Below are 15,871 nucleotides of genomic sequence, written 5' to 3'. Positions count from 1 at the left end.
TCAGATACCCACGGAGCCAATTGGTTGAAGTCAATGCACATTCATTGTTCAGTAAATGGTTTTCTGAAAGTGGCAAGCTGGTATGTTTCACAGTACACTCTGAGATAACTATTCAGCTCTTGTATAGTCAATGTTCTGATTAAGTAATGAACTATTTTTTTGAGTAGAAATGTTCATGATATCATGCTTGACAACTCTCTACATTAATAAGTCAAGCTTAGACTTGGAGATGAATTTGAAATCCACACTTTAAACACAATTTAAGACTAATTTAGTTTGTTGGAAAGGGATATTGTGCTGGGGATTGGAGATCCTGCTTTAGGCATTGATCAGACTAATAGGAATTTCCATTACTTGATTATGATATGATTTCTCAATTACATTTATTCATGAAGAATACCAAAGCCTTTTCGACATCATAGCCCAAGGGAGCACTTGCCAAACTGTAGAAGTTACAGACTATAAGTCTTCACACTGCTGAAACCAATAGAAAGATATTCTTTATATTGGCTTATATTTTTTTGAATGCTGCGACTGAGTCCGTGGAGGTGAGCGAATTTGAAGAGCACACAGCTAGAGTTTGGAATTGTTGGTTAACGAGATTGGATATTTGCGGATTTTGTTTCGATACTTGAAATGATAGGATTTCTTTTCAATTTTGAACTCCACCATAGGATATGTTGCCTAATTCATTGTCAATTTGACTTCAGGGTTTGAAATTATACATTTCACGTTCATACTCTCTAATGATGCTCAAATAATTGCAATAATGGAGTCTACATGTGCAGTTGGTGAGAGAGTGAACAGTGGTCAAGATCATTGATTGTTTAACAGACAAACATAAGAGCCAAGCTGACAGTAGAATAAGGGCACCTTCTCAAATTAGTTATGTTGGGGATTATCATGTAGGAATTGTTCTTACGATGAATGATAATGAAGGCTTTGTTATGGGATGAATAATATCGTAGGGATTTTTATCAGTTTCAAAAAATAAAATAAAATATTGTAGGGATTTTTATGCTGTTGTGAATAATAATGTAGGGATTGCTACCTAAGGTACTTTTTTTTTGAGAAAAGGGTAACTTGATTGCTACCTAAGGTACTTACTTTAAGGGCAGTTTTATCTTAAATTCTTTTAGCCTTGTATTGCTAATACATGTATTTTTATTTCACATTCTATCCGACATAAACTAATCCGTAAATTCCTAAACAGAACGCGGGTATTATGACCACCAACCAAACACTACATTAGTTAATCACGAAATTCCTTTTCTTATAACCAACTAAATGCTACATTTGTCATGTAACGGTTATTTTTCTTAGTCCCTCCACCCAAGCGACTCCTTAAATGCTAAAGTTTTCATAATAAGCTGTATCTCTTAACTTATTGTCTTGGTCATACTTGTCTTGCATGGGCTGCATATTTGACAAATATTGTCAAACAATCAATGATGCTGGTCAAGGTGTCTCTGATAGTGCCAGAATTTTTCTTCAAAAAAGGATAATGCGATTGCCAATTGTAAATATCCATAACGCCTCTGAATACAATACTTCTTAAACTATTATTCCCTTCATTTTAATTAATGTGAGGGCATTTTACTTTGCATGAGTTTAAGAAATGTAGAAAGACTTTTGGAGATTTTTTTTAGACAAGTAACAATTATATTCAATAAGAACTTAGCCACCTAGAAAAAGGTGCTAAGTTGTAAACTTTACTAGCATCAAAAGGGTGCTTAAACCCCTGCCCAGAGCCCTATACAATTATACATTGCCAATTAAATCTACTGACTCCTACTTCGCCCCACGTATTCTGTTTATACCAAAAAAAGAACAAGCTTAAGACAATTCAGCCTAATTTTCTGGATAGAACTGCTAGTGCCTTCAAAATGTCTGCCATTCTTTTCTTTCCACACTCCACCAAATGCAAGCATGAATGATCTTCCACCAATTCTCCTCCTCACCCTTGTTCCCAATACTCCACCAATTGTTCAGTTATGCCTAAGTAGAACTAGGTATTACCCAAGTTATTCCCAAAATATGTTGTGAGATTTCTATGGCTGTAAAAGCACGCCATTGTAAAGTAGAAAATTTTAAGTTGAATCCTTTTCAAATATAGATGAGTGTTATTTTTCTCGTAATTGACTAGCTAAGAAAGAGTGCCGCATAAAATGAAACAGAGGGAATATAAAGAAAGGGGTTTGCCTTCTGGGTCGAGCTCGTCGCACCGGACTTACCTAGTGCGGTTTACCTCTACTATGTGGTTTGCGAGCTATTGCATAGGAGCGGGGGTTTTACCCTGTGCGCACCTAAAGGGTAGCGGCTGCGGGTTTCCCTTGTCATAAAAAAAAATATACTATACGTGTCCTACCTACACTGAACAAGAAGTAACAAACTGTAGTACGATTTATTTAATTACAAAGTTGTCCCTCTTGGATGATTTTAGAATATCCATTATGCTGCTACCAACTGAAAATGTTCAGCGGCTATAAGAGGCTCCAACAAATATTTGATCAATGGTTTGAGATGGCTCTGTTTGTCCAAGCATGCTTTGTACTCAATTTAGTGTTAGGTCCTTCATTTTTTAGTTTGGTTGAATGGAATTTGAATCTATAATATCTTCTATCTTCTCCTTTTTCCTTCTCTGCTTTTCTTGTTTGCTCAATTCTGTGTATGATGCGTGATCCCTCAAGTTGGAGGGAAGAGGGGCGATCCCTAATTTTTCGAGAACTGAATTGTGAGTTGGCTCGAAAAGGGGCGTTCCGAACAAATCTGCAAGTTGTTATGAAGAAGGAACAAAGAAAGAGAAATACACCGATTTGGTGCAAAATGCCGATAAAACACAAAGTGATCAGCTCCACTACGAGTCATGCTAAACTGTTGAATTGCTGTGTTGAACTTCCCAAACCAGGCCCGAGGAGACTGTTTCAAACTATAGAGCGACCTACACAATCGACATACAAGGCTACTAGAATCCCCCTGAGCAACAACACTAGGTGATTGCTCCATATAGACTTCTTCCACAAGATCACCATGTAGAAAAACATTCTTAATGTCCAACTGGTGAAGAGGCCAATGACAAACGACAACCATAGATAGAGAAAGACGGAAAAATGTTATTTTAGCCACGAGTGAAAGTGTTACTATAATCTAGCCCAAATATTTAAGTATACCCTTTGGCAACAAGGCGAGCCTTAAGCCGATCAACCTAACCGTTTGGACCAATTTTGACTGCATAAACCCAACGACAACCAACTATAGATTTACCTGCAGGATGAAGACAAGCTCCGAAATACCACTCGTATGCAAAGTAGACATTTGATTAACCATAGGTTGCCTCCATTTGGAATGAGAAAGTGCTTCACCCATAGCCTTAGGAATGGAAATAGAGGACAAAGACGATACAAAGGCATAATGGGGTGATGATAGACGATGATAACTCAAGAAAGTATAAAGTGGGTTAGCATTTTGAGTGGATCATATACCTTTTTGAAGTGGAAGCGGTTGGCTAGGAGGAGGCAAGTCCGCAATAGGAGCATGCTCTAACACATGACATGAATCATCTGGGACTAGTGTTGGATGCGGACGACAATGATAAGTCAGGAGTAATGGCACTACAACTGGAGATGTAGAAGTAATTGTAGATTCCTCAAAAGTTGATACAAGTAAAACCTGATCTATGGGTAGGACCTCAAATACATTAGGATGATCAGAAGATGTATAGTAAGGTTGAGATTCGAAGAATGTGATATCGGCGGACATAAGGTATCGATGAAGATCATGTGAATAACAATGATACCCTTTTTGAACTCGAGAGTAACCAAGAAAGACACATTCGAGGGCACGAGGGGCTAATTTATCTATCCCTCGAGCTAACTTATGAATAAAGCATGTGCTCCCAAAGAAACGAGGAGGGATAGAGTAGAGATATGACTAAGGAAACAGTATGGAATGTGGAACCTGATTTTGAATAGAAGATGAGAGCATTCTATTTATTAAATAACAAGACGAAAGGACTATATCTCCCCAAAAATGCAGCGGAACATGAGATTCAAGGAGAAAAGTATGATCGGTCTCAATGAGATGCCTATTCTTACTTTCTGCTGCACCGTTTTGTTGAGGGGTGTATGGACAAGTTGTCTGGAATAATGCCTTAGTGAGTTATAAACTCCTAAAATTGGGAGGATAAGTATTCTAAGGCATTATCACTACATAAGGAAACACCAAACTGATTTTGTATTTTAGCAAAGAAACTTTTGAATATAGAAAATAACTCAGAATGATTTTTATTAAGTAAACCCAAGTGCATCTTGAATAATCATCAATAAAACTAACAAAGTAATGACATCCTAAGGTTGAACCTACTCTACTAGGACCCCAAATATCAGAATGAACTAATGAAAAAATAGACTTTGAACGACCCTCAGTATTATGTGAAAATGTAGCATGAGTGTGTTTCCCAAGTTGACGACTCACAATCTAATGTGGAAAAACTAGATAAGCTAGGCACCATCTTTTGCAGATTGGATAGATTCGGATGTCCAAACGTTTGTGAATTAGGTCTGGGGAATTTGTAACGGAACATGTTGTGAAGGAATTTGAAGAGGTAAGATAGTAAAGGCCTTGTGATTCATGTCTTGTGCCAATCATCTGTCCCGTATTGCGGTCCTACATGAGAAAAAAATCATGAAAAAGTTATGCTACAATGTAGGGCACGGGTCAAACGACTAACGAATGCTAGATTAAAAGGAGAACCATGGACATAAAGAACATAGTCTAGGGTGACAGAAGGTAAGGGTTTGGCTTCCAACTCCTTTTGGTTTTGTTTGGATCCTGTTGGCTAAAGTAATATCAGGAAGAAATTGTGAATAAACAATATCGGACAAAAGTGATTTATTACCAGAGATATGATCAGAAGCCCCTAAGTCCATGACCCATGATCCAAGAGTACTAGACTGTGAAATACGAGCAAAAGAATTATCTGCAACAGAAACATTAGGTAGTGCAACCTAAGCTACTTGTGGAGACGTTTTGCTTACTTGCACAATACCGAATTAACTCATCATATTAAAGATAAGTCCAAGCCTCACTAAAAAATTCATCAACCATAGTGAAGAAATATATATAACCATTATGAGTGGGAGTCTTGTGTGGCCCCCTGGTGTTAGTGTGTATCATCTCAAAACAGATTTAGTGGTGAAATTAATATTAGGAAAAACTAATTTAGTTTGTCTAGCTATTGGGTAAACATCACACGGATAATGAAAATCAAATAAAGATGGAATAGAATTGATATTCTTCATTTCAGAAAATGAATTTGAACTCAAAATTGAAGGGTAACCAGACTGAAAAACAGTAGAAAAGAAGACTAAGGTGCTTTGCCTTACATTGGTATTTTCTTTTACAGGAAATGAAACTGAACTAATTGAAGGGTAACCAGACTGAAAAACAATAGAAAAGGAAACATTTTTGTTTTGTGAGAACTTGGGCTGAGTAGAGATTGGTGTCGATATAGGCCATCCTTAATATCACCAAAGTCGTGAGCCCTCTTCACTAAGAAATATTAAGAGACAGTTCATCTATTTACAAAGTTTATGAACTGAGACCAAATTAAACCTGAAGGAGGAGACAGAACATTTTTTAGAGTGAAATTAGAGTAAATAGACACATTGCCCAGATGAGTTGCCTTGACTTACATGTGAAATTAGGAACTTGACATTTATTAGACTTGATAAAGGCATCAATTTGGAAAAGGTTGAGGAACCAGTGGCCATATTTCAGCACTCTAGAATCTAAGATCTGACATAGATTTTGTGGAAACAGAAGAATAAACTGAATTTGTGAAGATTATACCAGAACAGGTAGCACCATTGACAAGGAGTTTGAAGATGAAGATCCTGGCTGTACAAACTTCACTTGTTGGAGAAGCTGCACTAGTAGGGAAAACTGCTCCTGAGTGAGCTGCTGTTCTGTGTTCCCTGCTTCAGTCACATTGAGTTTTTCACCATTTCCTTCAACTGAAAGAACTGCATTGCTCTTGACAGGTCCTTGCTACCTCTTGGATTTCGTAAACTATCCAATAATCCGATAGCATTTATCAACATTGTGCCCAGGTTTTTGCAGTGACAGCAAAACAAGTTACTCTTTCTTTTGACTTCAAAATTTCCTAACTTCTTTCCAGTAGAGTTCTGATTAGTTGCCAATAAAGAGGAGTCTCCTTGGTACTGCGAGTTCACAAGAACCTCGCACTGCTTTTCATTTTGGATTAGCAAGGAATAAGCCTGATTTACACTTGGCAGTGCCTCAGTGGTGAAATCATGATGATATTAGTCTTCACGGAAGCATAAGTTTCATTCACCCCCTTGAGGAATTGAATCAGCCTTCCATCTTGAAATGATGTTGTCATTTTAGTCTTTCCACCACACACAGTCACATGAGCTGCTTTGGTTTTAAGAATGATTCTTGTCAATTTCAAAAAAATTGTTTTCAATATTAAAATAGACAGTGTTATCAAAGGCGCACTTAAGCCCTGAAGTGAGGCTCAAAATGCGTTGAGCGCTTTGCCTTGCTTAATTAATGTGCACTTTAGTGTCATCATGAAAGCTCTAAGGCATACTTTTCCTCATGAATGAGCATTTCCTAAAGAGGCGACACTAAACCATTGATATTTCACTTTATCGTAAAAATAATCAATTTCTTTGTCCAATTAGCAGTTTGAAATCCTTTTGCCTTATTAGTCTCTTCCGTTGGGGCAACTTATCCCTTGTAAATGATATATTACCGCTCTTAGATTTCATTAGCTCCCTCAATATGGCTTAGCGACCATTCTTTTGCTTGTGGTTTTCTCCCTGATTAAATAGGTGTTTTTGTTCTCAGGAGTTAGCCATATTTTTGTGTATGTAATTTGCATCTCCTTGATGCCTTTCTAATACAACATCTTACTTTATCAAAAAAAATAAAATTGTTATTGATTCTTATAATTATTAGTCTTCGACTAAACATATACTCCCTTCGTCCTATTTCATGTGGCATCCTTTCATTTTTAGTTCATCCCAAGAAGAATGTCACCTTACTATAATTGGATATCATTTAACTTTAAAACTCTCCTTTTACCCTTAATGAAATGATTTCCAGCTACACAAATATCTAAGGATTGTTTGATCACAAGTTTTAAAAGTCTTTATTTTTTTCTTAAATACCGTGTCAAGTCAAAAGGGTGCCACATAAAATGGGACGCAGTGCAATCTTTCCCCTCTTATTATCCTCCCTTATTACAATGTGCAATGTTTATTGTTCCTCCATTTTCCTTTTCTGTATCCACCTTGAAAATTGGTAGTTTGGACAACCATGATAGATGCATCATAGGAATTTACCTTTGGTAGTGCAGATGTGATGCGTAGTAATCTTGCAAATACTTCTTCCAAGGTAGGAACATATAGGCTAGAAAGGATTTGGTCACGAACTGAGGTTAGGTCTGCTCGCAACCCAATCAAAGCCAAGACATGAAGAACCTGTCTCCTTGTGTCTCCTGATCATCTAATTTGGTAGTTCAAGGCATAAGATAATCAAATTTAACCCTTTAAGATTCTACCCGACCCAAATAAGTTGCCATGTCTTGTTGATTTCATCGAAGATGAACAATATCTAACACAACTTTGTAGATGAGTTGTATATCATTTGTATACAATGTTTTTGCTTTGTTCCACACTTTGCAACTAGTCTTACAAAACAAATTTAACAACTTAGGATCAAGTGAATTCCACAGAAGACTACACCATTGTGCATCTATTTTGACCCACGCAGGTCTATCAGTTGGTCCATTATTAGTACTGTTTTTGAGCAAGTGATCTTCAAATCCTTTACCTAGAAACCACAATTCTACAAAGGTTGGGGAAGAGGTGTAATTACCACTACCATCTAATTTTATTGTAGTAAATTGCAAGTGATGGATGGTGTAGAGGAAACAATTGACTTAACAATATGATGTTTAGTAGTCGGATTATTAGTTTGTTCTTTTTTTGGTCTAAAAAAGGACTGATGAAGCACATAAGTAGAAGTCTTTAAGAGAAACAAAGATGTAAACAACCTAGATGTAAGAAAAAAAGGAATTTAGATAGAATTTAAATGACCCACAGAAGGAGAGAGGTGACACAACTTTTTGATATGGTTGATTTCTCAACCAGTTGATCGATCCCTCCTTGTTTTTTCTGTTCAATTATTTTTATTATAAGAGAAAACCATTAAGAGAGAGTAGCTCTGGTACCATGAGATATTAGAAGAAGATGAAGAGATATTGAGAATTGAATTGATTGATTATTCCCTCAAGTTGATGGGATTAAATAGTTGTTACAGATAATGTAAATAAGGAAAAAAATTAATAAAATAGTACACAATCTCCTAACTGCTTAATTTAAGGGATTAGAAAATATTTTCATATCCACCCTATCTAATTATACCATATTTAATATTCTCATATCTACATTATCCAATGATACCATAATTAACAGTATATATATATACAAACTGTGAGGAAATAAATATTTTCTATACGTGTCCTACCTACACTGAACAAGAAATAACAAATTTTTGTACTATCTATTCAATTACAAAATTGCTTCTTGTGGATAATTTTAGATTATCCATTATGCTACAACTGTTGAAAATGATCGGACGACTATAAGAAGCTCTAGAAAATCATTCATCAATGGTTGAGATGACTCCATTTGTCCCAGCATGCTTTGTACCTAGAGACTGTTTGGATCGACTTATTTTAGGTGCTTTTAAGCCAAAATAAACACTTCTGTAGTGTTTGGGTAAGATAAAAAGGTGCTTTTAAAATCTTGTTTTTAAGCCAAAATAACAAAAATAAGCCGAAGGCTTTAAGCCATTCAAATAGGCTCCTAATTTAGTGTTCGGTCCTTCAATTTTTAGTTTGGTCTGAATGCAATTAAAAAAAGGGAGGCCAGGTGCACTAAAACTTACTTTATGCATGGTCTAGAGAAGGGCGGGGCCACAAGGGTCTATTGTACGCAACCAATTTGGTTTGAAAGGAATTAGAATTCCCAAATTTATTCTATCTTCTTCCCTTTTCTTGTTTGTTCGTCTTATTTGCTCAATTCTGTGTCTCACCATTGCTGTGTGAGTTATTTATTTCCAATGAAGTGACTTACACTTGTATTTCGACCTTAGGTTGCGAAGCTGTTCTCGAAGATTCAAGAAATGGTAGAGGAAGAAAACAATCTGGTATTTGTTTTGATTGGTGAGAATTATAATAACTGAAGAATTCAGTTATAGTGATGAACTATTTAATTATCTTTCAGCATAGTAACTCCTTACCCTTATTTTAACAGATGAAGTTGAAAGCCTCGCTGCTGCTAGAAAAGCTGCTTTGTCTGGCTCTGAACCTTCAGATTCTATCAGGGTACCAATATATTTGCATTATAATAAAATTAGAACCTGTTGAGATTTCTTTTTGTTGAAGAACTAATGTGTTTTTTATATTAAGCTGCATATTGGTTTGTCCTTTGACTCATGTTATATCTTGTCAGGTAGTGAACGCTCTGTTGACCCAGCTGGACAAGTTGAAGTCCGCGCCAAATGTCATAATTCTGACTACGTCTAATATCACTGCTGCCATTGGTAGGCCTGTCATTAAATTCAGATGCCATATGAGGAGAGTTCATCTCAGCCTCTTCATTCAAATATTGTTAGTTTATCAGTTAGATATTTTTAGATCTATGCACTGGCCACTGGCTAGAGAATATGAAATTTCTACATTTAGCCTCCAACATCAATCTTATGCCCATAATTATTGCTTCCTCTGTCCTAATTTGTATGACTCACTTTCCTTTTTAGTTAGTCCCAAAAAGAATGACACATTTCTAAGGAAAATGTTTTGAGAAATTTGCCAAATCACCCCCTCCCCCCCAACCTATAACTGAATTTTCAACTACACTTATATTTTATGGGGGTCCTATACCCCCTTGGACTCTTTAAAAGCAAAATAAATATACCCTTAAGTGTTGACATGACACAATAGGTGTTCAATCTCTTGAAGGCATTTGAGAGTCAAACAACAACAACAACAACATGCCCAGTGAGATCCCACTAGGTGGGGTCTGGGGAGGGTAAATTGTACGCAGACCTTGCCACTACCTCGTGGAGGTAGAGAGGCTGTTTCCAGGAGACCCTCAGCTCAAGAACAACAAATCTAAGTGACAGGAGAGATATATATAAAACATAACAGCCAATACAAACGCTAGCGTATAATCAACAAATGAGACAGTAACAACAAGAAAGTAATGCGATGCGTGAAACGCAGTAAACATCATAAGGCAAGGTCTACTCCAAACTCTAACAATCCATACCCTTGCAAGAGAGGACAACACGCTAGCCCTACTAACCTACAACCTTAATACGAGACCTCCACTCCTTCCTATCTAGAGTCATGTCCTCGGTAATGTGAAGCATAGCCAAATCTTGTCTAATCACCTCCTCCCAATACTTCTTGGGCCTACCTCTACCCCTCCGCGTACCCCCACCTTCTCCCGGATAACCTCATTCCTAATCCTGTCGCTCCTAGTGTGCCCACACATCCATCTCAACATCCTCATCTCCGCAACATGCATTTTATGGACGTGTGCGTTCTTGACTGGCCAACACTCCGCTCCATATAGCAAGGCCGGTCTAACTACCGCTCTGTAAAACTTACCTTTAAGTTTCGGTGGAATTTTCTTATCACACAATACTCCAGCGGCAAGCCTCCATTTCATCCAAGCAGCCCCAATGCGATGTGTGACATCATCGTCGATGTCACCACTCCCTTGGATTACAGCCCCAAGATACTTAAAACTTTCCTTCTTAGGAATGATTTGTGCGACAAGTCTCACTTCCACATCTGTCTCATCCACCACATCACTGAATTTGCACCCCAAATATTCTGTTTTGGTCCTACTCAGCCTGAACCCTTTGGACTCCAGCGTTTCTCTCCAAACCTCCAACCGCGCATTAACTCTGTCCCGCGTCTCATCAATCAGTACTATATCATCCGCAAATAACATACACCATGGGACCTTCTCCTGAATGGACCGCGTCAACTCGTCCATCACCAAAGCAAATAGGAAAGGGCTTAAGACTGATCCCTGATGCAGCCCCATCTCAACTGGAAAATGTTCTGAGTCTCCTCCAACTGTTCTAACCCGAGTCTTGGCTCCACCGTACATGTCCTTTATCGCCCTAATATACATCATCGGGACTCCTTTAGACTCCAAGCACCTCCAGAGGACATTCCTCGGTACTTTGTCATAGGCCTTTTCAAGGTCAATGAACACCATATGTAGGTCTCTCTTCCTTTCTCTATATTTTTCTACCAGTCTACGCATAAGATGAATGGCTTCGGTAGTCGAACGTCCCGGCATGAATCCAAACTGATTCTCAGAGATGGACACCCCTCTTCTCACCCTCATCTCCACCACTCTCTCCCAAATCTTCATAGTATGGCTCAACAATTTGATACCCCTGTAGTTGTTACAGTTTTGGATATCACCCTTGTTTTTATACAACGGAACCATTGTACTCCACCTCCATTCATCAGGCATTTTCGCTGTCTTAAAGATAACATTAAACAGCCCAGTTAACCACTCTATGCCCGCTTTGCCCATGCTCTTCCAAAATTCTACCGGAATCTCATCGGGTCCGGTCGCTCTTCCCCTACTCATCCTACTAATAGCCCGTATAAGCATTTGAGAGTCAAAAGAACTTATAAAAAGATATTTCAAAATATTTGGATTTTTTGTTAAATATAATCTTTTTTTACTTTAGTCTTTTATTTTTGTTTCTTTACTTTTCCATTTCTTTTTCTTTTTTCCCTCTCTCATCACTCAACACCCACCCCACTTGTATATGCCCTCCATTGCCATTGTTGAACCACCACCACCATAGCAGTCTCATCTCCTTACCCATCTTCTAATACTTTCTCACAATTTGTCTCACCAGTACCCACAACTATTAACATTGCAAACGCTATCAAAATCACCAAATAATCATTAAAACTATTACTCATATGGTTGGAAAAATCAAATCTTCATTAATCTCCTTGCTCCAGTAAAATTCATTAACCTTCAAATCTTATCTTTAGTCTCTATTATTGTCTGATGAAGAATATTGTTGGTTTCTTTGACCCGAAGGAGGGATGATAAGTGCTGATATGGGTCTTGGATTGAGATTTGATTTGTGGGTTATAGAAGGTGGGGGATGGGGGTGACTAGGGAGGAATGGGGTGGAGAGAGATTAAAGGTTTAAGGGAGTTTACAGTGAGAAAACATGGCTGAAGACTATGGAGAAGTGTGAAGAGTGAAAATGATGATGAAGAAGAACGTGAATTACCTTATCTTTTTTTCTTTGATATACATGATATTTGGTAGCTGGCAGCGCGTGTGCATCACTACATGTGAAGAATATGGTTGTCTAGTCTTAGGGTGGTACATATTCCGCTTTAAAATAGTCTAACGTGGCAATAGGACTCCGTGAAATATAAGTTTGTAGTTGAGAATCTGATTATAGGTTGGGGGGCATTTGGCTATTTTCTTAAAATGTTTTCCTAGAAAATGTCTTCTTGGAAAACAAGTTGGTTTCTAATTTATTCTCATTTTTGGTTGGTGAGTGAAAAATATTTTCTAGTGTTCATTTGATAAATGAAAAACATTTTTTTAGAAAATATCTTTTATTTTTGGCTATAGAATAGAAAATACTTTTTAGGAAAATAGTTTCACCCAAAAACCAACCTCGATAATTGATTCGGGACCGAACCCGACAATCGATCTTGGACTTGATCTCAACTCCCGACCTGGGATCCAACCCAGACCCTAACACCCTAATCAGGACACAACTCTGGTGACGTATCAAGGATCATACCTCGAGACTCGACCTAGGACTTAACCTTGACTCCTGATCTAGAACCCGACATTCGAATTGTAACCCGACCTCGACATCATACATAATGAAATCCCACAAGTGAGGTGTGGGGAGGGTAGAATAAACGTAGAATTTACCGCTACCTCATGAAGATAAAAAACTTGTTTCCAAAAAACCCTCAGCTCTAGTGCAACAAATCCTGGTATACTGATGAAGGAGTCAATTAAGAAAATATAGCAAATGACAAGGAAACAATGCAAAAGTCTACCGGAGAGGAGCCAAAACCGCAATGAAATCATGTGATAATTGTAACACCATAAACAACATACTAGGATTGATTAATAAATAAAAACTACAATATTAAACTATGATAAAACTACCATAATACCACTATTACCATCTCCAACATCAGCACCCTAAGCAAGACGTCACTACACTACCTTCTACCCTAATATGTACCCTCCACACCCTCCTATCTAGGGTCATATCCTCGGTAACTGAAGTTGCGTCATATCATGTCTTATCACCTCTCTACAATACTTCTTTGGGCTACCTCTGCCTCTCTTCATACCCTCTATAACCAACCTCTCGCACCTCCTCACCTGGGTGTCTATACATCTCCTCTTCACATATTCAAACCATCTCAATCTCATTACCCTCATCTTGTCCACTATGGAGGCTACTCCTACCTTATGCCAGAATTCTTCATTTCTAATCTTATTGCTCCTAGTATGACCACACATCTACCTCAACATACGCATCTCCGTAACATGCATCTTTTGGACTTGAGAGTTCTTGACTGGCCAACACTCAGTCCCACACAACAATGTCGGTCGAACCACCACTCTATAGAAACATATCTGAGTTTTGGCGGTACCTCTTTATCGCACAAGACTCCAGAGGCAAGCCTCCAGTTTATTCATGCCGCACTAGTATAGTGTGTGATATCACCGTCAATGTCCTCTCTCTCCTGAATTATAGATCCAAGATACTTGAATCTATCCCTCTTGTACATTTTGTGTCAAGCCTCACTTCCATGCCTACCTCATACATCACCTCAATTAATTTGCACTCCACATATTCGGTCATGGTCCAATTCAACCTAAACTCTTTAGCCTCCCAACAATTGATTTAAAATTTGACCTTGAGGCCCAATCCCGATATCCGACTTGAGGTCGGACACCAAAACTAGGATCCAATTTTCAAACTAGGATTCAACATCTAACACAAGATCCATCCATGTTACCTAACTCGAGACCCGACATTAAACCCGAGACTTGACCAAAGACCTGACTTTTGAATCCGGACTTGACCCCGACACTCGACCTCGATGCCTAATCCAAGGCCCAATCATGACACTCAATTAGGGATGTTTTTGGATCAGAATCCGACTTAGACACCCGACCTAAGACTCGAATTCCTCAACGGGAGCCAATCTTGACACACGACTTGAGACTCAACCTCGACACTCGATCTTGATACTCAACCCCGACTCTCGATCCAAGACCCGACTTCCAAATTAGGACATGACCCCGACACTTTACCTCGATGACTGATTCAGGACCTGATCCCAACACACGATCGAGACTCGACTTTGACACTCGACCCAATCTCGACACCTAACTTGGGATTCGAATTCTAAACTAGGACACAACCTAAGATTGACCTCGACACCCAACATGAAACCTAACCTCGAGACCCGACCTGAGACCTAACTCGACTCTTGATCCAATATCCAACTTTAAAATCGGTACTTGACCCCAACAGTCGACCCCAAACATTCAATCTAGGATTTGACCTTGAATCCTGACTCAAGACCCAACACCAAACACATGATCCAATCCTAACTCGATCCTACCTAGGACTCGGGATGTGGGTCTCGCATCGAGGTTAGGAGTCAGGAATTAAGTCCTAAAATGAGAATTTCAGATGTGAGCTTTAAAAAGAGTTCTGGAAAATGTTTTCCTTACTTTTTGGAGGAAAGTCATTTTCTTTAAATTTGAGGAAAATAAGTTGATTTGGAAAATATTTGTAGAAACTTTTAAGCCAACCAACCAAACACACCCCTAGTAACTATTTAATTTTAAAATACTCATTTTATCCTTAATGAAATGATTTATAGCCACACAAACATCTATCACTCATTTTAGACCACAAGTTTAAAGTCTTTGTTTCTTAAACTTCGTGCCAAGTCAAAGGGAGTATTCTTTTTGTTCTACTTCCTCGGTCTCAATATATGTGATGGTGTTTGACTAACCATGCCGATGGTCTATCTAAACAACATATCTAACCCACAAAGGTAGGCATAAGGTTTGTGTACACTCACTCCCCAAACTCCAGTTGTAAGATTATATAGAGTATGTAGTTGTTTGTGTTTGATTGAATGCAGAGTTTAAACAACAACATACTTAGTGTGATTTTACAAGTGGGGTCTAGGGAGGGTAAATCGTAGAGATAGAGGCTGTTTCTGATAGACCCCCGATTTAAATTAAGTCTGCCAACCAGTTTGAGAAAGGGAATACAAATATGAGTGCAATAACAAAAATAAAATAGTGCGAAAAGGAAAGTAGTACTACACGACGAAAAGGAGGGAGAACAATAACTACAATTGAAAGAAGTATGGTCCAAAATAAGCCATAAACATTTGTGCGACAATGAATTATCTCAATAAGAGTAAAATGAGAGATTTGTTTTTCTAAAAAAATAAAGAAGTATGCTATGTTTTTCGACGCATACTAAAAAGAAAAGTATGATACATAAATTGGAAGAGAGGTAGTATGATTTTTGAAAATAAATAATTGTCTCCTCTCTAATTTCATACATTACGTTAGTGTTATTAAAGATGAAAAATTCAAAAAAAACTCTGTTGGGCTTTAGATGCAAAGCGCAAATAAAGTGAGCTTTAATGAAAAAGGTGTAAATGAATTTTTTTTTACAATACGTGATGTCCAAAACTAATAAT

General features: G+C 37.9%; 1 protein-coding gene across 1 annotated transcript in view; it reads left to right on the top strand.

Annotated features, from left to right (window-relative positions):
* LOC125863086 (pachytene checkpoint protein 2 homolog) overlaps positions 1–15,871 on the top strand; it is a 37,386-nt gene that overhangs the window by 18,617 nt on the left and 2,898 nt on the right. Inside the window, exons 8-11 of the mRNA XM_049543237.1 lie at positions 5–80; positions 9,187–9,256; positions 9,348–9,418; positions 9,546–9,636. Coding sequence (XP_049399194.1) covers positions 5–80; positions 9,187–9,256; positions 9,348–9,418; positions 9,546–9,636 — 308 coding nt within the window. The remainder of the gene's footprint in view (positions 1–4; positions 81–9,186; positions 9,257–9,347; positions 9,419–9,545; positions 9,637–15,871) is intronic.

Source organism: Solanum stenotomum, chromosome 4 (genome assembly GCF_019186545.1).
Source record: "Solanum stenotomum isolate F172 chromosome 4, ASM1918654v1, whole genome shotgun sequence".
Lineage (NCBI taxonomy): Eukaryota > Viridiplantae > Streptophyta > Magnoliopsida > Solanales > Solanaceae > Solanum > Solanum stenotomum.
This window is presented reverse-complemented; position numbering and strand designations above follow the sequence as displayed.